The 19850-nt window shown below is 37.3% G+C and overlaps 1 protein-coding gene across 1 annotated transcript; it reads left to right on the forward strand.

The window, feature by feature from the left end:
* The first annotated feature begins 10235 nt into the window (after positions 1–10235).
* galr2b (galanin receptor 2b) lies at positions 10236–15948 on the forward strand. The gene is made up of 4 exons (XM_026930026.3): positions 10236–10429; positions 12404–12468; positions 13357–13737; positions 14116–15948. Exons 3-4 carry the CDS (start codon positions 13364–13366, stop codon positions 14876–14878), a joined length of 1137 nt encoding a protein of 378 aa, XP_026785827.1. The 5' UTR covers positions 10236–10429; positions 12404–12468; positions 13357–13363; the 3' UTR covers positions 14879–15948.
* The last annotated feature ends 3902 nt before the right edge of the window (positions 15949–19850 follow it).

Here is a 19850-nt window from a genome sequence, read left to right on the forward strand (position 1 = left end):
AAGTTACTCATACTTTAGGTGTGGGTGGGTGGTTGTATGTGGGCTTTTTTCCACAAGCCGCTTTTCTTTAAAAACCTTTAAAAAGGAAATTTATTTTGGGTAGTAAAACACTACAAAATTAATAATAATAAAACAATCATGTGTGCACAATGGCAGCAGGTAACATTGCTGCCTCACAGCTCCAGGATCCCAGGTTTGATCCTGAGCTTGGGTTGGTACTCGGGAATTCAGGAGCTTTGCGTGTTTATCCCCATGTTCCTGTTTGTTTCCTCTGGGTTTTCCAGTTTCTTTCCACCTCCCAAAAACATGCCAGTAGATGGATTGGTTACTCTACATTGCCACTAAGTGTGAATGTGTGTGCACAGTGTACTGCGACAGACTGGTGTCCCATTCAGGGTGTATTCCTGCCTCAGTCCGAGTGTTCCCAGCATAGGCTCTGGATTCAGCATGACCCTGACCAGGATAAAGCAGTTAATGAATTATTATACTTTCAGTGCTATCAATCACAAATCAGTCCAGATTGTTGGTCTGTATTTGCAACCATTTTCGTCTGGGTGATGATGTGCCACAGTGATTGACATGCTGTCAAATAAAATGATCCATCATGCAAAAATGACAATCTGCACAACTCAATTTGCATGAAAAGTAATGAAAGGTTACAGTAGGGGTATGGTTAGTGTTTATACATTTATCTATGACTTTCATTTGTATGTCATCAAATGATATCCAACCACATGGACGTGTCAGGGAAGCATGCTCAGCAAAATTAACTCAAATGGAGACCAAGTCTAGGAGGCATTTCACTACCTATACTCACTTGACACAAACATGAATGAAGATTGTATGTACATATCTACAGTCTGGACTAGAAAGAAAGCTACATTACTTACTTAAAAAACAAACTACATTGTCTTATGCCCATTTGTGGTGCTGTTGTTCTTGTTTACATAAAAGTCCCAAGATATTTTTTTAACAGCAACTAAACCCTCTAACCCAAATATGAGGATTCTGAAAATAAAGCCTCGTTTTGATATGCTCTTTTAATTCTTGAAAGAGGGAGGGCTCTCTCTCTTATATACTGTGATAGACTTGAAAGAGAGAGGAGAGGATGATTATAATCTTGTTATACAGTACTGTGCAAAAGTCTTAGGCATATGCGAAGAAATGCTGTAAATGTGTTGAAAATTAATGAAAATTTAATTTTTTTGTGCTTAGAAGCATCTACTATAAAGAGCATTTTTGTTGAAAAACTTGTTGGAAACTCAATGCTCAAGTCATAAAATAAACATCTATAACAAAATTAGGGTGCCTAAGACTTTTGAAGTACTGTATAAGACCTGCTTATATAATAGTATGTGTTTTTAATCACACAGTTGGTTGACTGTGAATAAATGGGTAGCTGATCTGCTGGTCAGAAGGGTAACAGGATGCATATAAAGGATAATCATTTTATTTACTGACCCTGTTGTTTTTATAGCTTCAGAGTTTTATAACACAAAGAAATCAGCCTGAGTGAAGTCTGTAAAAGTCCTCATCAGGCAGGTATCCAGTGCTTACAGAGTTATTGCTCATTTCTCTGAGGCAGCAGCATACATTATTTTAACTTCACCATAAACAATCCGGCCCTACTTTCCAGAGGTCACCGCATCTTTAAGAAATGCCATAGGTTCAATAACTGTCAAAAATAAAGTCAGGATCTGAAGTGTGCCTGTTCTAAGCACAGACATTCAATGTTCCTGCTCTGCATGACATGCAACACTCACATTATTCATACATTAAATATGCCTCAGATTGTAGGTAATCTTTGTGAGTAGAGCACATTGGAAATGTAAACTTTAGTTTATAATACTTGGCTAATCAAACTTTGGTGTAAATAGTTTTACACATAAATTCAAGTTGATAAATATCTGGACATGGACAACATTATTGTTATTTTAACTGTCTTCCACAATATATACTGTATAGCAGTTGAAATTAAATAAGGAATAGGATTTCAAAGTGCAAACTTTCAGCTTTAATTGGAGAGTATTTACATCCAAATTGGGTGAAATTGTAGGAACCAAAGTAATTGGACAATTGGCTGCTCAGCTTTTCCATGGCCAGAAGTCTGTTTTTCCCTCATTATTTTACTTAAGTAAGTAAGCAGATAAAAGGTGTAGTGCTGATTTCATGTGCGGCATTTGCATTTGGAATCTGTTGCTGTTAACTCAATATGAAGTCCAAAGAGCTGTTACTGCCAGTGAAGCAAGCCATCATTAAGCTGAAAAATCCAAACAAATCCATCAGAGAGATAGAAAAAACATTAGGTGTGGCCAAATCATTTATTTGGTACATTCCTAAAAAGAAAGATCACACTGGTGAGCTCAGGAACATGAAAAGGCCTGGAAGACCACAGAAAACACCTGTGATGGATAACAGACGAATTCTTTCCTGTGAAGATAAACCCCTTCACAACAGTTAGAGGGAGGGAGGAATAACACAAATTATTAGGTATGCTCTTGTCCAGTAATGGTTTAAGAAGCTGTAAGTTATGCGCCGAGTGCAAGCAGGAACTCTGGCATGACTTGCTATGAGCATACAAACACCCCAGTTTACCAGAACACTCTATGCCTATGAACCCTCTAAATCTGCGACCTTGTTAATAAGTTTTTCTTTTACCCAAAAGAAAAACTTATTAACAAAAGGCTTGACTAAGCAAATATGTTTTTCAGCATAGACTTAAACACTGAGACTGTGTCTGAGTCCCAAACACTAATTGGAAATCTGTTCCATAACTGTGGGGCTTTATAAGAGAACGCTCAGCCCCCTGCTGTAGCCTTCATTATTCAAGCTACCAAAAAAGAGCCTTTTGTGGTGGATAAAGCAGGTGTGGTGGATAAAAAGAGACCAAAGGTTTGCTCAGGTACTGCAGTGTGAGACCATTCAAGGCTTTGTAAGTCAATAGTGGTATTTTATAATTGATGCAAAGTTTTACTGGGATCCAACGCAGTGTGGATAAGATAGGGGTGATGTGATCATATTTTCTGGTTCTAGTAAGGACTATGTGGCTGCTGCATTCTAGACTAACTGGAGCTTGTTTATGCACCAACTGGAGCATCCAGACAGCAAGGCATTAAAATAATCCACCGTAGAGGTAACAAAAGCATGAACTAGTTTTTCTGCATCATGTAGTGACATTATATCTGTTATCCTAGGCTATATATACATGATCATACCTTCTGCCATAAGATGAGATGGTATGCTTTGGATCATGAGCAGTTCCTTCCCTTCCTATCATACCAGTACAAGTTGATATTTGTCTCATCTGTCCATAGGATGTTGTTCCAGAACTGTATGAGCTTTTTTTTTAGAAGTGTTTTTGACAACTCTATTCTGTTCTTCCGGTTTTTGAGGCTTACCAATAGTTTACATCTTGCAGTAAACCCTCTGTATTTATTGACACGGATACGCCTACCTCTTGGAGTTTGTTCTCGATCTGGCCAAGTGTTGGGAAGGGGATTTTCATCACCAGGGAAAGAATTCTTGTCATCCACTACAGTTGTTTTCTGTGGTCTTCCGGGCCTTTTGGTGTTCCTAAGCTCACCAGTATGTCCTTTCTTTTTAAAAATTTACCAAATAGTTGATTTGGCCAACACCTATTGTTTTTGCGATCTCTCTAATGGGTTTGTTTTGATTGTTCATCCTAACGATAGCTTGCCTCACTGCCAGTGACAGCTCTTTGGACTTCACTTTGAGAGTTACCAGCAACAGATTCCAAATGCAAATACCTCACTTGAAATCAACTCTAGATGTTTTATCTGTTTGAAATATAAGTGAAACAATGACTGAAAAACACATATCCGGCCATGGAACGGCTGAGCATCCAATTGTCCAATTACTTTTGCTCCCTCTGTTCACCTGATTTAGATGTAAACATCCTCAAATTGAAGCTGAAAGTCTGCACTTCGAGCTCATATTCATTCATTTCAGCTCCTATATACTGTGATGGACAGTGAGTGCAGGAAGAAAAAAAAACTGATTATCTTATAATATGTTTACAATTTGGAGTTAAGATACCTACTCCTGTTTATGTGACCAGATTTCAATAGCAGAAGATGACATTAATTACATGTTTGCTTGCTTTTATTTGAAATACATATCTAAGGTTTTATGGCAATAATAGTCTCTCAAAAGGTTTAGGACAGCTTTGCAGAAATCTAATGGAAGCTATTTTTATTTATTTATTTTTATTTTTTAAAGGCAGCCACAACACAGAAATTAGAGTTCACAAATCTCCAAGTCCTTAGAACTTCAGTCACGCAGCTCAAAACCTCTTGGTTTTACTAATAACTCCAGAGGTCTATAAGATACTATAAGTTACATACAGTAAATTACAGCATTAATACCCCTTGCATGAACTCAAGACTGGTGGCAAATCATATTCACTGACTGTCTTTATTTATTAATATTAGTTAATCAACTAAGGAAAGAATAAAACATTAATAAAAGTTCATGATCAAATATCAAACCTTATTCATTCTAATGCTCTAATGATTATTAGGAGGCCTTTGCAAACTGTTAAAGCATAAATGTTGAGAAATCCTTATTCATTTTGATATTCTCATAACACTGGAAAATACTTGCAGAAATCTAAAAACATAAATGCAGCCCAAAGAATATGAAAGGGGAATGAAAAGAAAAAATAGAACTGATTACAAAAAATTAATGACTGTGAATATATGACTATAATGAGTGACTATAATCAGTGACTATAAATGATTGGTAATGACTGCTCAGCTACATGTACTCCAGACAGAATGTTAGTGTGTTATGCATGTTTGAAAGGGTATAGCTCATGAATTGAGATCGTTCATGTAGTTTGACGAACGAGACTTAGAGATGCAGACTCTCAGCATCAAAAACAGTGGAAAATGAAATTTTAAGAAGTATGGGCATAGCCAATTATGTGTGTCTAAAGGCAGGCAAAACATACATAATTTAATTACCAATTAACAGGCAAGTAGATGTGCATACTTACCACAGACATGTGCCATTTTAAGGATGGTGCAACTTTGTCACAGATGTAGAAACTGGGAGAAGACATGTAAGTATGATTACATTCAGAAGTTGTGCTACAACTCCTTAATTATTCAGGACTTTAAAGATTGATGACTGTAAGGATGTCTGTGATCAGATATAAATATGCATTAATGCTGCAGAAATCAAAGTTACAAAGTTACTACTAACACAATACTGGAAATGATAAATGCAGATCACATAGCTTTGTGAATAATGAGTAAAAGGTCAAGGTGTCTGAATCCATTGTAAGAATAGTGGCAGTACCTGGGTGAAATAAATTCTCCTTCAACAAACAGTAAGTGAATGTAATGAATTCACCTAAACCTCTCATTATGCCGACATTTTACACACTGTTATTATTGCCAAAGCAGAGCTATAGGCTCTGGCAGCAGGAAACAGCAAGTCAAATTCATGAACACACAAAATAATATGATTTTCCTGGTCACCATAGCTGTTACTTTCATAGATTAGGTTGTAAAAGTGTAATTTTTGTTTTCATTCACCAATAATGATATAACCATATTGTACAGCAATTACGTGTATAACATCCTCGATGCCAATATAATAATAATAAGAAGAAGAAGAAGAAGAAGAAGAAGAAGAATTTATTTTATATAATGCCTTTAAAAAGGCCTCTCAAGGCACTTTACATAGGAAAAGAAAATAGAATCAGAAGTACATAGCATAAAACAAAGTATATAAGCATGTATCAAAAATAGTTAATAAAAAAATTCACGTCTTGGGGTGTAATGGGTTCAAAGCCTTGTACGTGAGCATGAGGATTTTAAAATCAACACAAAACCTGACAGGGAGCCAGTGCAAGGATTCCAAAATAGGAGTGATGTGATCACTTGTCCTGCGGAATCTTGCTAGAATCCTGACTAGGTCCACCTATTTTAATATCACAATATAAACAATATGAAAATTAACATAATTATACAAATAGTACAAAAAGCCCTGCAGTAACCACATGATTCTCCTAGGCCTGGGGTTCCCAAACCTTTTGGGCAAACAACCCAAAATTTTCTGCAACCCCAGGCCTTTGACCACCCTACAATTTTTCAAATTCCAGATATTTAATTTAGGACTATTGTAACATTTGAACATTTTATTATGTCAGTTAGCATATGTGTAAAATAAGTGACTAAAAACCAAAGGAATTTTCCTTGCACTATATAATGAGTCAAGTGGGAAGTGAACTTGTAATTGTTGACATAGCTTTTCAAAAAGTACAGCTTCAAATGATAAATAAGAAATAAAACACAACACGGCATCTTGCTATAGGCATTATTCACACACTCGCCTGCATATCTTATGTACATCTGGAGGATTAAAAAGTGACATTCAAGGTAGTTGGCACATCAGAGCCAAAACATCCTTGTCTGTCAGGTTTCCAAGTCAAACTGCAAAATGTTTAGTGATTTCATGCACAGAGATGTTAATACACTGAGAAGCTCTGTTTCGTTTTAAAACTTTGCACTGTCATTGTGAGTGTCGACATGAGCTGCTTCTCAAATGAAAAAATCTGACCTTACATTCAAACAAACAAGCGACCCATAGTTTGGAAACCACTGTCATAGGCTATTTGCCTATTAGTAGTCCTACACATCACCCCCCCCCGCCACACACACACACACACACACACACACACACACACACACGCACACACACACACACACACACACACCACTGAAAACCATGATTTTAAACTTGTTAGCTCTGCTTGATTCTGCTAATGTAGATATATTATTTGGGTAAACTGCTGATTTCCTGCTAAATCAACTTTCCATTAAAACAGCCACTTTCACAGTACTTCTGTAAATATAATTAAAATAAACTGATTCAGGGAGTGTTGCACATGAACTCAGGTTTTAATCTCACAACATAGATTCAGTGTCTTTACTCTGTATTCATCTGTTATGTAAATTACTAGAGGATGATGTAGTAACAGGAACCTTTTAGATTACATTAACTAATGTTGAACTTGTAATGAAATTGTGATTGTGATGAAATGTACATTTTGCAACTTTGACTACTGTTATGTAAATTACTGGGACTATGACAACGTAAATCAAGACTAAAAATCTCACAGTGTCTACCTGTGACTCCTGCACGCTAGTTTACTAGCCAATAACTAGTTGGCCAACATGTTACATCCAGTAAAAACAGTACTAGTACTAGTACAATTCTACACTCTTTACAAGTACAGCCTTTAAACTCAAGTCTCATTAAAGTCAAGCCATTAAACTCTTGTTTTTTATGTTTTTTTTTTTATTCTGTTTTGTTTTGATTGTTTGATTGATTTTTTTAAATCTAGTACTCCATGGATAGTAGAATGGCATAACCAATGCAGGGGGGAGAACATGTTGGTGTTTCCAAATTGTATAATTTTTTCTAATGTTTAACCTCTTTATGAGGTTAAAGATGTAGAGATGTCATAAGTCAGATTCTATTAATGTTGATGGAAGGGTCACAGAACCACCAGCTTTTATGTTGTATGAGACTGCACTATGTACAATAGTCATGTGTAGGTAACTGAGAGAAGGTTAGCAGCACTAACAGAATCAAATACCTGTCTGGTTGTTACTCTCCTCTCCCCAAGTTTCACATGTGTGCTAGGACTCCACCTCCCACTTTTACAGCAGCATATGTGAGAAGCAGAATTTGATAGTTCTCCTTTAATGTGATAGGGGTCCATTAGTGTTCTGGTTTCCATTTTCCCCACTTCAGGAGAGTCCAGGCCTCCATCACCTGCTTTCTCAGAACCTGAAGTAAATCTGAAAAACCAGTACTTCAGTAATGCATCACTAGTCATATGTTTATCAGCAGTGTGCAAATCAGTAGTTCCAAAACCTGCACAGTTAACCCTCCCTTGTATGTAGTCATAGCAACAAGCAGTCAAGGTTTAATAGAGAGTTAAGCCTTAATACGTGTCTTTATTTGTGTCTTTGTCAAGGCCACAACATAGATCAAATAAGTGTACATTTACGCATGATATTTATTATGTACCTTATCAGTGACCACAAGGATTTCAATTGTGAGCACGAACGATAGATAGGTAGATAGATAGACAGATAGATAGATGTTCTATAAGTTGTAGCATATACAGACATATGCAGAAACACTAGCTGGTCTACATTGTGCTAAACGTGTTGCCATGACAGCAATTTATTTATTTATTTATTTTTTGCCTTTTGGCTGCAGATGGTGTTGATATATTGCCCCATTTGATTGTAAGGATTGAAGATTAGAATGAAATTGGCAAAACACTTTAAGCTAATTACCACAATTTTGAAACTGAAATCATACAACTCTCTGAGGTGCTCTCTAGGTGACAGCTGTAGACTGTTGAGGAGGAAGAGACTGAAATACGATGTCAGAAAGAGATTAAGGAGATTTTAGCTTGACAACACAAAATGCCCTTCTAGCAAATGAGTAGGTGTGTGCTCATACCACTTAATGATGTGTTGTGGAATCTTACTGATAGTTCTATTTAAGACTTTTATTTCTTTCTTTGTTTATTTTCGACATCAGTAGCAAAGACTTTTAATGTGTGAGGGAATGCAGATTTTACATCTTGAATATAATATTTTTGTCATCTACCCACTCATTAAAACCCGAAATATAACTGTCCTACCTGGTGTTTTGTATAACATTCCCTATTTTTGCAATCATCTGCAGCACTGAAATAATAAGCCTCATTTTTCAAGCTGGATATGAACAGATTTATTTATAAATCATTCATCCTGTATGTTTGGAAAAAACGTTGCGCTTTCACACATGCCCTTTAGTGTGTGTTAATTTATGCACAAGAAGACTAACTAATGAAATTTATGGGTGCTTGGCATTCAGCAACATATGTACGTGAATAAGAAGAAAATCTGTGTTTCTGAAACTTTTGCAAATCAGGTGGAAATTTTTGGTTCAGTTTTGCAAACATTTACACACAATTTTACTAAAAGACTGATAAACAATCTGAATTGTGCATATGGGTGTCGTGTTAATTAATAGTAACTAATTATCTAATGCAATATATTTATAATTTCTGAACTTTTCTTAAACCTTCCCAACCGCTTGTCTTTTGAAACTGGATGGGGAGCTGTTTGTCCTGCCAGGCTCTGATGGATTTGGAAGATAGACATGATCTATGTGAAGGACTTACAGGGCCTTTCCCTGACTGCAACATAATGCCTATAGCAATAAATAAACCTCAGCTATGTGAATACTGTTAACTATTGTTTATCCTTCCTGTGATGTTGCATGGTCGCAGCAGAGATCCTTCTAGAAAGAAAATGTTGCAGTAAGCCTCTTTGCTGCGTTGTTGCGGCAGGAAAATGATGGAAAATGGCAAAAGGCTCAGCTGCTCAGCCCAGTGAAATGGGACAGAGTATACACGTTTCCTTTGGTGGAATGAATTGAATTGAAATGCAACAGCTGTTAGTGGCAATATAACAGTGCAATGAAGTGGAGAACTCAGAGGAGATTAGTACAGCTGCCTTGCATACAGCAACAGATCCTCAGACTCTTAGTGGCTGTTTCTCATATGTATTCAAAAGCACTGAAGCTGTGATCTGCTAAAAGAAGGAGGATACTGGCTACAATAGTAGATGCAGAAGTACTAAGGTCGAGGTCAGTGCCTACATTAGAAACACCAATAACCTCAATAATGGTACAGCCTGATGAAGCAGTGTATGTAAATACATGCTGGATGCAGTCCAAATATAAGACAGACACAGAATAAAAGATACACACTGGTCGACAATGCAGCTGTGGCAAATGTGGGTTGTATCTCTAATGCAGCATCAGAGCTGCCCCTGATCCTTAATGAAATAATAGCCATACCTGTAGGTGTAATAGATAAAGACATCATATAAGCAGCACTATAAACAATGGGAGACTTAACATTATGGTAGATCTCTAGGTTTGTCAAGTGGCTGGCTCAAAGCAATTGCTGAGGTCTGGTTGAAACTATTCTTCAGGAGTTATATTTCAATTTTCTGTCATTTACTCTTCTCCCTCTCTCCCCCCCCCCTCTCTCTCTGTGTGTGTGTGTGTGTGTGCATGAGTGGGTGGAAGCACTGCACCTTTATTCTGTTACTGCCTTCCTTCTGCAGTGATGTGTGAACGCTGAGCAGAATGTGGAGGAGGAGCTTCTATATGAAAGCAAGAGAGGGAGAGAGGTAGACACAGAGCGAGGCAGAGATGGACAGAGAAACACACCGTGGCAGAATAGTACTGAGGAGAGAAAGAGAGGCTGTTTAAGTTTTAACTAAAATCTGAAATTTCAGCCTTTTAAGAGTGGAATACAGGATATTGACATGACAATGAACCACACCAGTGAATAATTAGTTGTGGTGCATCCATTATCTGAGTAAGTAAAGGATCCTGAAACAAATTTACTCAATATTTTTCTGTGGTGTTTCTCATTTTCTGTTGTAATGCTGGGTAGGAATCTTTTCTTATTCATCACAGCATATCATGGCTTGACAGTGAACTTATATTGTAATGTATGCATGTGTGTATAGTGTTGGATTAAATTTGATTATTAGACATACAATGTTCTTTTTTGCTCATCATGTATAAAGATTTGCTTTAGTCCAGGGCACTGAGCAAGACTGATTAATTACTGTCTTATTCATACAGAAGCATCACATTTTTGGTCTGACAAATTCAACGGATGATGCTCTGCTGTCAACAGGATTTGTGGTTTATGAGGGGGATCAGTTATCCCTCTTCCCTAGAGAAACCAGATCACGTCGTGCTCTGTTATAGCCAGCACTAAGCTGTGAGGAGGCATTACAATACTTGCCATAAGTGTTAACTTGTTGTCACAGGCACAGGAGCGGCTTTGAGCTGTTAAACAGACACTAAGAGATGAAGAGAGAAAGTGGTGAGAGGGGTCCAAGTGAGGAAGCTGAACAGAAGACATAATCAGGGAGGATGGTAGACTAAAAATAATACATTAGCTGTTCATTTTATCACTGACTCAGGAGGCACCTTCATCTCTCAGAGCTGTCAAAGCACTTAATCCCAAGCCACGTGGCTGAAAACTAATGGAATGCTAATCATTATTTTACAGAATACAATGATATTGCAGGTGAAACCCTCCTTCACCATTGTTTAGGGGAAAACCTTTTAATGGCACTATTGTGGAATTAAATCAGCATTCATCTGAATCTGACATCTTGTGTTACATATTTATATCTCCTTTAGTTACTGTACATAAAATGACTATGCTATGACTAAGGTTCAAGAGTGTATGTGGGAATACAGATTACAGATGGTTATTGCCTTGCTGAACACAAAAACACAGCAATTGCTTGACTTTGAAGCACAGGGTTTGTTTTCATTTTTTTGCCTTTTTAACTTGCTGTCTCTCTTTTACTGTCTCCCTTCTTTTTTCTTTGCTTTTCCCCATTTCTCCCTCCTCTTCTCTCTTTCCTACACACCCTTCCCCCATATCTAATCCACTCCCCAAATCCACAGATTTCTCAGCAATTGCGTTCACATGCTTAGGACGGCTGACTTGACAAGATATTCTTTCATGTCTTCATCTCACAAACAAAGGATTTTACTGAAATATTGCAAATAACTTAAATTGTACTTATGAGGTAAATTCTAATCCATGAATATTGCATATAAAATATGAATAAAAATATAAGCAGTATGACATCCTCGCCTTGTTTATCCACTATCTTGTATTACTGCACCAGCATTTGGGCATGTTTTTATGCAGTTACTCTGTAGAGAATAGCACTGAGGAAGAAACCATTATAAACTATCAAACAAGAATTAGCATCAGGAGCAAGCACAAACCTAGTTGTTTTGAATGTTTCTTTTCCATGTGAATTACAGATCAAGCTTTTTTAATAAATACCGTATAATTGTAGTGACTACTGTATCACAACGAGGTGCCTCTATATGCTTCTTTAAATTGTGCGCATGGAAGTGTAATATCTTTCTTTTATTAAGCTCATTCATTTTGAAAATCCTTAAAAGTGTTTCTCTCCCATGCCTTTTAAAATCTCACCATAGCACAGGTCTTTGGTATTTTAGATTAGGTTTGTGACTATTGTTTCCTGACTGGAAATGCTCAGTCCTATCTCTTTGTGCTTTAAGCCTTTTTTTCAGCACCAAATGACTGCTAAGCTGCAGCACCACCACTTTCCTTGTCTATAAAGAATTCATTATTTCTCCGCTTTTGAAGTCCTGCTGTTATATGATACCACATATAGGTGATAAAGTACCTGAGAATATGAAAAAGCAGCTCTTGTATTCTGCTTAATACATAACCTAAAATTGCTTACAGCAGATGCAAGATGAAGGGACTGTCTTTTTTTCACAGTTTGATCGATTCACAGCTTGAGCTGAGGGTGAAGAAAATGTTCAACAGTTGAACAGCACTTACTGGTATGATTGCTTTTTCTTTCAGCTTATTCTTGTCATTGAACTTTGCACATTTATGACTCACATAATCACCTTTTCTACATTCTCCATATCATAATAGTTTTTATTCGCACATGTCCATTTATTTGTATCAAAGGCTAACTCATAATATGTTTCTTCAGTCATCTTGGGACACTGATACTGTCTAATCTGATGCTTTGTAGTTGTGCTGCCTTTCATGTTTTAATCAGAACATCCTGTATCCCATCTCCTAGTGTTAGACCTTCCATTTGTATTAGTAGCCACTGATGTATGGAGACTGCAACATTGCTACGATATTACTATAATGTTTTTGTGTCTCATTCTTTTTCTCCTTCATTTTGTTTCTTTCCGACCCACCATTTCCCCACATCTCCCCATCTCCCTAGATCAAGGGTTCCCAGATTTTCTGCAACCACTGACCCCTTTAACTGCCAAAAAAATATCTGCAGGCTTCCTCAGTGCAGATTTATTTAATAAACATAATCCAACTACTCAAATATTACATTATAATATCACATTACCTATTTACATACATTACATATTGACATTACTTTGAAACCTATGGTTGCAGACAGACTAATTTGTGTTTAACATGTCATATCTAATGAAGAGTATCACACCTGGTCTTGTACCTTCTGGGATTTTACATATGAACATATACCAACCCTAATCACTGCAGTCAAAGAGCTTCCATGTGTTTATGATAAAAGAAGCCATGAAACATACAGTAGAGTTGATTTAGACAAGATGCTGAAATTTGTTGATGTGTTGAATAAGGAAAGAAAACTACCAAATATCATAATACATTTGGGAATGCAGACTTCCAATTGCCTAATAATGGATAACATTTACAGTTTATTCATTTCCAAGGCACACAATGTCTGACCATGAGGATCTGAGCAAAGCCATGGGCCACTGGAATGCCTCGGACAGCTACCAGCTGAACGCAGCTAGCGTGATTGTGTCCGTAGTGTTCTCACTCATCTTCCTGCTGGGCACGGTGGGCAACAGCCTGGTGCTCGCTGTGCTCCTGCGCAGCGGCCAGCTCAGCTACAACACCACCAACCTGTTCATCCTCAACCTCAGCGTGGCCGACTTCTTCTTCATCATATTCTGTGTGCCTTTCCAGGCCACCATCTACTCACTGGAGGGCTGGGTATTCGGCTCCTTCATGTGCAAAGTGGTGCACTTCTTCATCAACCTCACCATGTACGCTAGTAGCTTCACCCTTGCTGCTGTCTCTGTTGATAGGTGTGTATGCATGCTCACCTCTCTCTGCTCCTAGCATTTACCTTTGGAGGAAGGGCAATTATTTTGACAGTTCTCTGTTCAGTGAGGAAAACAGTGCTAGACACAGTAGAGGCTGCGAATCCCCACTGGCAATTACTGCCTCAGTAAATAAAGATTATACCACACATATCATCACAGGCTGTTGCCACTATAATCTTATATGGTTACACTTTAACTTTGGTGGAACTCAAATTTGCAGAAAGAAGTCACAGATGAATGAAAGAACACAATCTTGCATTTTTCTGCCATAGATAAGAGTTGATATGAGTTCTAAACTATGCTAAAGAAGTTAAAGACGAATAATTAATAAAATTATGTTGTCTGCATCTTGTTTTGCAGATATTTGGCCATTCGTTATCCACTGCGCTCCAGAGAATTACGAACACCCTGTAATGCGGTTGTTGCCATGGTGATCATTTGGGGTCTGTCTCTTGTCTTTGCCGGCCCTTACTTGAGCTATTATGACCTGATTGATTTCGAAAACAGCAACGTGTGTGTTCCTGGTTGGGAGGAACACAACCGCAAAGTGTTGGATACCTGCACCTTTGTGTTTGGCTATGTCATCCCTGTACTCATTGTCAGCCTGTCTTACACACGCACTATCAAGTATCTCTGGACAGCTGTTGACCCACTGGACGGCATGTCCGAGTCTAAGCGAGCCAAGCGCAAAGTCACCAAGATGATCATAATCGTCACAGTGCTGTTCTGCATCTGCTGGCTGCCCTACCACGTGGTCATCCTGTGCTATTTGTATGGAGATTTCCCCTTCAACCAGACCACTTATGCATTCAGGCTGCTCTCACACTGCATGGCCTACGCCAACTCCTGCCTTAATCCCATTGTCTACGCGCTGGTGTCCAAGCATTTCCGCAAGGGCTTTAAGAAGGTGTTCAGCTGCATTCTCAGCAAAAAGGGCCGCAATAAGGTGCATGTAGTGCAACTGGCTAACACTGTGCCTGGCTTTGAAGCTGCCTCGACTGAGGTATCACACATGAATGAAGAAAACGGCAGACAGAATGAGCGTGAGATAGCTGAACGCCCCCTTACAGAGTCACAGGATGCCACCATGAACATAACATTACCTTGCCAGAAGCAGCCATGAGCACAGGCAGTACACTGGATGGTAGCAATGGTCAAAAGGGCAGAGATATAACATCACAATACTTTTCATGATAAATATCGTGATTTTTTTTTTTTTTTTTTTGCATAAAAAAAATTTGGAATAGATGCAATGCACCAGCTAATACAGTACTGGGTTCATTGATATTTATTCATCTCGTAAAAAATAAAGATATAGAGTAATACAAAAATATTCATTTAACTATCTATTACTTTGTGGTTTTAACTTAATTTAGTGACACAAGTTGTTCTGGGTTTTAATTCATCAAGATCTACTTTTCCTAGCAAAATAAAGTTTATCATGATGTAATCTATCATAAAAACGATAGCACTAACTGCTGGTGCTACAGAAGCCTTACTGAATTGGGACGCTAATGTACCACTGCCACTGGACATAACCCATATGCTTTAACGTTGACTACTATAGACAATGATTACCAAAACTGCTTCATTAATGATAAAGAAAAAAAAATGCACATAAACAGACGATATATTTTTCAATATAATAAATTATTTATTTTGGGGGGGTTGTTTTCTGGTAAGTATTAAAATGTGTTATAAATGTGTTATTTAAAAGGTGCAAATATCTATTTTTAATGGCTTTTTGAGCATGTTGCAATGTATAATGCTTCTGTAATGATTAAATGATTCTGTGATAAAACTGCAGCCGATAATTATGTAATGCACTCTAACGTCCTAAGAATTTTGTATTCATATAAAATAGTATTGATTTCTTTCTAGCTTATTGCGTTTTGACACTTGTGATCTTCTGTCTGACTTATCTCTGCTTGCTTGTGATCTTCTTACATAGACTACATTCATAATTAACAAGTGCAATTTCCATCCCAGATTTCACTTCTCCAATCTTTCCCAACACTTCATATAGGCATAAACAAATGGGCTCGTACCATTTTGCACTTTTATACTGGTTGTTTACAACCATTCTGAGGTTATTGTCATGATTGCCTTACCTCTATGTCTTGCTTTTCTTTGGTATTAAAGAGTAACATGTACAGAGTTGACCTTTACGATATTAATGTTGGTTGATTTCAATAAAAGGATGATTATATTAACAAATGGTTTCTCTGTGAGTTTAGCCACATGAGAGTCACATGAGAGTTTCTGAAGCTCCTGGTTTTTTATATAACATTATAGATTTGAAATGAATAAGAAAGACCACTCAGGACACATGTTCAGCAGTTACAATTACTGACATAGCAGTGTAACAGTGCACTTAATGAGCATTATTTATTAATCGCGTACACTTAAATGAGACACAGTCTTTACATACTATGAATGGTAATCATTTTTGGCTTGGTTCTCTGGATTGCAGAAAGTCCTATCAATTCAGAATTCTGGCAGTTTTTTTTTTTTTTTTTTTTAATTCTAGATAAAATTATGCCTAGCCCTGAGAGAAAATCAATACTTTTCTGAAATGTCTGCCCAAAACACTATTATGTTGCATTAAGTTCAGAAGTGTGGTCCTGTGCAGCCTATCTGTTCTAATTATATTTCCATCACTACAATCAAATTTACAAGAATCATTCTATTATTATTTTTCCATTCTGAATGTAAGCAGAGAATAACACCAAACACCAAAAGGCACTTCCCTGTGTCTCTCCTTCAATTTGACCTTGTAACACTCTCAAAGTTCAAAGTTGAATGAGGAAACGGGAGCTTTACAACAAAGCTTTCTTTATTACTTTCTTTATTAGGGTCACTTCATGAAAACTGTAGCCAAATTTGAGGGTAAAATTCCAGAAAAAGTCTTCCAGAAAATCTTGAAGAACACTTCCAAAAATCTTGAAGAACACTTCCATCCTTATGCTGACATTACCATCAGACATAATGGCAATATGGGTCAAAAGATAACATCTCCACACAAACATAACTTATGAGGCATCACATTTACTGTGTTGTGCACGTAACAAGGACACGACAATAACAATGAATTTATCAATAAAAATTTGATTAAAAAAAAAGGAAAACAATTGATATGTTAATAAATAACATTAACAGAAGTTTGAAAATAATTAACAATTTTAACCAATCTCAAGGCCTTTTAACTTGAATTTTGAATTCCTGGGTTTGTATCGAATGAGCTGAGTATATTCTCTGCAACAGATGGATTCATGTCATCATCCTCCACTGAATCAAGAGCCAGTGTTTCATTCTGAATGAATTCATCTGAACATTGTTAAGGCCAACTAGTACACGTAGAATTAGGGGAGGTACCTGAAATAACCTTATTAATGCACAATTTTGGCAAAAGGATACATGAATCTAAATTGTTGATCATTCTTGCAGCCTCACTGCTGAAGACATCTTCTTCAGGACCAGAAATTGTCTCATTTGCTGAAAACCAGTTAAGCCAGGTTGTCATCAGTTGTCGAAGAGGTAACATCTGCCAATTCATTTGATGAAATCTCATTTTAACCTTTTTTCAGCATTTCCATTTCCTTCAGTCTGGAAACCTGTATCACCATGATGACTGGTTGAAAATTAGCTAAAGAAAAGTAAAAGAAAATAAAAGAAGAGACACCCATGTAATGGTAAGTATGCAACATGTGCAACATGAAACTTAAAAAAGAACATGATACTTTGATTTACCATTGGGTGGCATTGCCATTATTCTTTCAGGCTACTCATTTCACTGTGAAAAAAAATAACACCAAAATAATAATAATACCAGATAAGGATACAGCTAGAATTCTCTGCTGGATTGTTTGATGTGCTAGGGGTAAATTTCATGTCTTCAAAGTTAATTCTACCTGCTCCTTGTTCATACAGCTTTTGTCTGTTGGCTCTTTTTGGCATGGCTGACAAACAGCTGAGGTTTCTTGTGGCAATCTTTCCTTGACTGACTGAAAGTATGCTGTGGATTTGTCTGGTTCCTTTGACAGCTGCAATTTTGGATGTGGCTGAGGTCCTATAAATTGTTCCCTCTGGAACCCAAAACAATGTTCTTCTGTAATGGGAGCAGTTCTCATTGGTTGAATTGTTGGTGAGGTTCTTTTCACACAATATGAAAAGTGCATCTTGGATCGTTGCCTTCACTGCTGCAGCCACTTGTGATTTGGGGTCATTCCATCTCAAGTGGTCCAATACAGGTAGCTTGACGATTTTTAATTTTCCAAATTTTTTTGAGTGATTACCTCTATGTATTGGTATTGCAAAACCACTAGTTTTTTTTTATTTATTTTTATTTTACTTGGTTCAACTGCAATGGCCCTCTTTGTGTCATGGCACATAACAAATTTTGGTTGCTCAGGATGGTCTTAGCTCCTTGGAACAAAAAATGATCTCTAGAGCACATTACAAGGTAAATGGACATATATATATAGATGTGTGTGTTCTTATTCCTTAGACTTAGAACTTAAGCACAAATGTAATCCTCAATATTGCACACAGTTCCACTTTTAGGGTCAATTTATAATGGAAAGGGTTCGAGTCTCAGTCTTAATTTTTTTAGGGGGTACCTAAGTAAATATAGTGTGCATGCAGAACATTTCAGGTTTGAGACTTCTCTTATTTTTCATGGGGTGAGAAAGATAGAGCAAGGACTAGTTGAAATCTGGGGAAAAGCCAACTTTATTCATGCATTTTGAGAAATGATTATATGTAAAATAAGCATAACAAATAATAAAAATGAACAGTATTTTACAGTAATTATGTTTATGATAGACATACAATATCTTATGCTTGTCAATGAAGTCTAAAATGTTACTACATTTGATACTGGCAACAGTGAAGAATGATCTATCACAGGGTTCTTCAAATCTGCAGACTTTAGCTCCAACCTCCAAACCTACCTGCCTGTAATTTTCTTGTAATCCTGAAGACCTTGGTTAGCTTGTTCAGGTGTGTTTGATAAGAGTTGGAGCTAAACTCTACAGGACAGTGGACCTCGAGGGCCAGATTTGAAGAACCCTGATCAGTCATGTTGGTACAGGTGTACAGTTGGTATGCGTGAACAGATTTTATCCAAATATGGAATTACAGTGTTCAGTTGTGTGTTTTACAAATAAACAGTGTAATAAAGAGTTATTGTGTTGTTTCTCCTGTGATAAAAGCAGTAAGCGATTACAGCTCAGAAGTCACTTACTGCTTTTATCACACAAGAAACAGCACCACAGCTCCAGTTCATGACACTGTTCATTTGTAAAACACCCAACCGAACGCTGTAATTCCCTTTTCCATGTCTGGACCCAAAATAGGCACGCTCAATAGAAAAGCCACTGACATCTTTGAGAGCAATATTGTGAAAAAAAAGCCCATGCTATTGTGAAAAAAGCCCAATCCTTGTACTGGGCACCACTCCCATCAGTGAAGTGGATCTCCTTCTTTATGTTCACGTCTGACCTCCTGCAGGTGTTTATTAGCCACATTCTGTGACCACCTCTTGGCAATCTTGGCATGTGCTGTCCACAGTACTATGGGATGTACTGTTTCATGTTGATGATGCCAGTGTGCTGACTGAATTTCTTTTTGAATCTGACATGTATAGTTTTCAGTGAAATCAAGCACCATCAGGTAGGTCTTGCTTAATCCTTGAAAATTGGTCGTACTGCCATGCTGCCACTTGCAGAGCATCATTTGGCAGCATGAAGATGCTCTGCAAAAAAACATCTTTTTTGAGATCACTTATAAGGTCTTGAAGATTACTGATTTTGTTATTGAGCACTACCGGTAGATTTTGTTTCACTCTCTGAAGCTGAGGTGATACTGGATTCCCATTGGAGCCAATGTACATGACAATCACCATACTTAAGGAGGTCTCCCAGTACTTCATCAATTTTATCAACTCCACAGTTAGAACAATTCCTCTTGACACAGTCTTTGTTGTAGAACTTCCTACCTGTGGCTTGGGTACAGACAATGATTTTCACTGCATCATAAATATATGGAATCTTACATGCTGGGAAATTCTTGTTTTCAGCTGTCTTGTTGATTAC

This window comes from Pangasianodon hypophthalmus, chromosome 23, assembly GCF_027358585.1.
Source record: "Pangasianodon hypophthalmus isolate fPanHyp1 chromosome 23, fPanHyp1.pri, whole genome shotgun sequence".
Lineage (NCBI taxonomy): Eukaryota > Metazoa > Chordata > Actinopteri > Siluriformes > Pangasiidae > Pangasianodon > Pangasianodon hypophthalmus.

What these genes read in the sequence shown, in the direction of transcription:
- galr2b (XM_026930026.3), top strand. Translation starts at nt 13,364, where the DNA reads ATGTCTGACCATGAGGATCTGAGCAAAGCCATGGGCCACTGGAATGCC. An exon ending in GCTGCTGTCTCTGTTGATAG is followed by an intron (nt 13,738 to 14,115) that starts GTGTGTATGCAT and finishes CTTGTTTTGCAG; the next exon opens with ATATTTGGCCATTCGTTATC.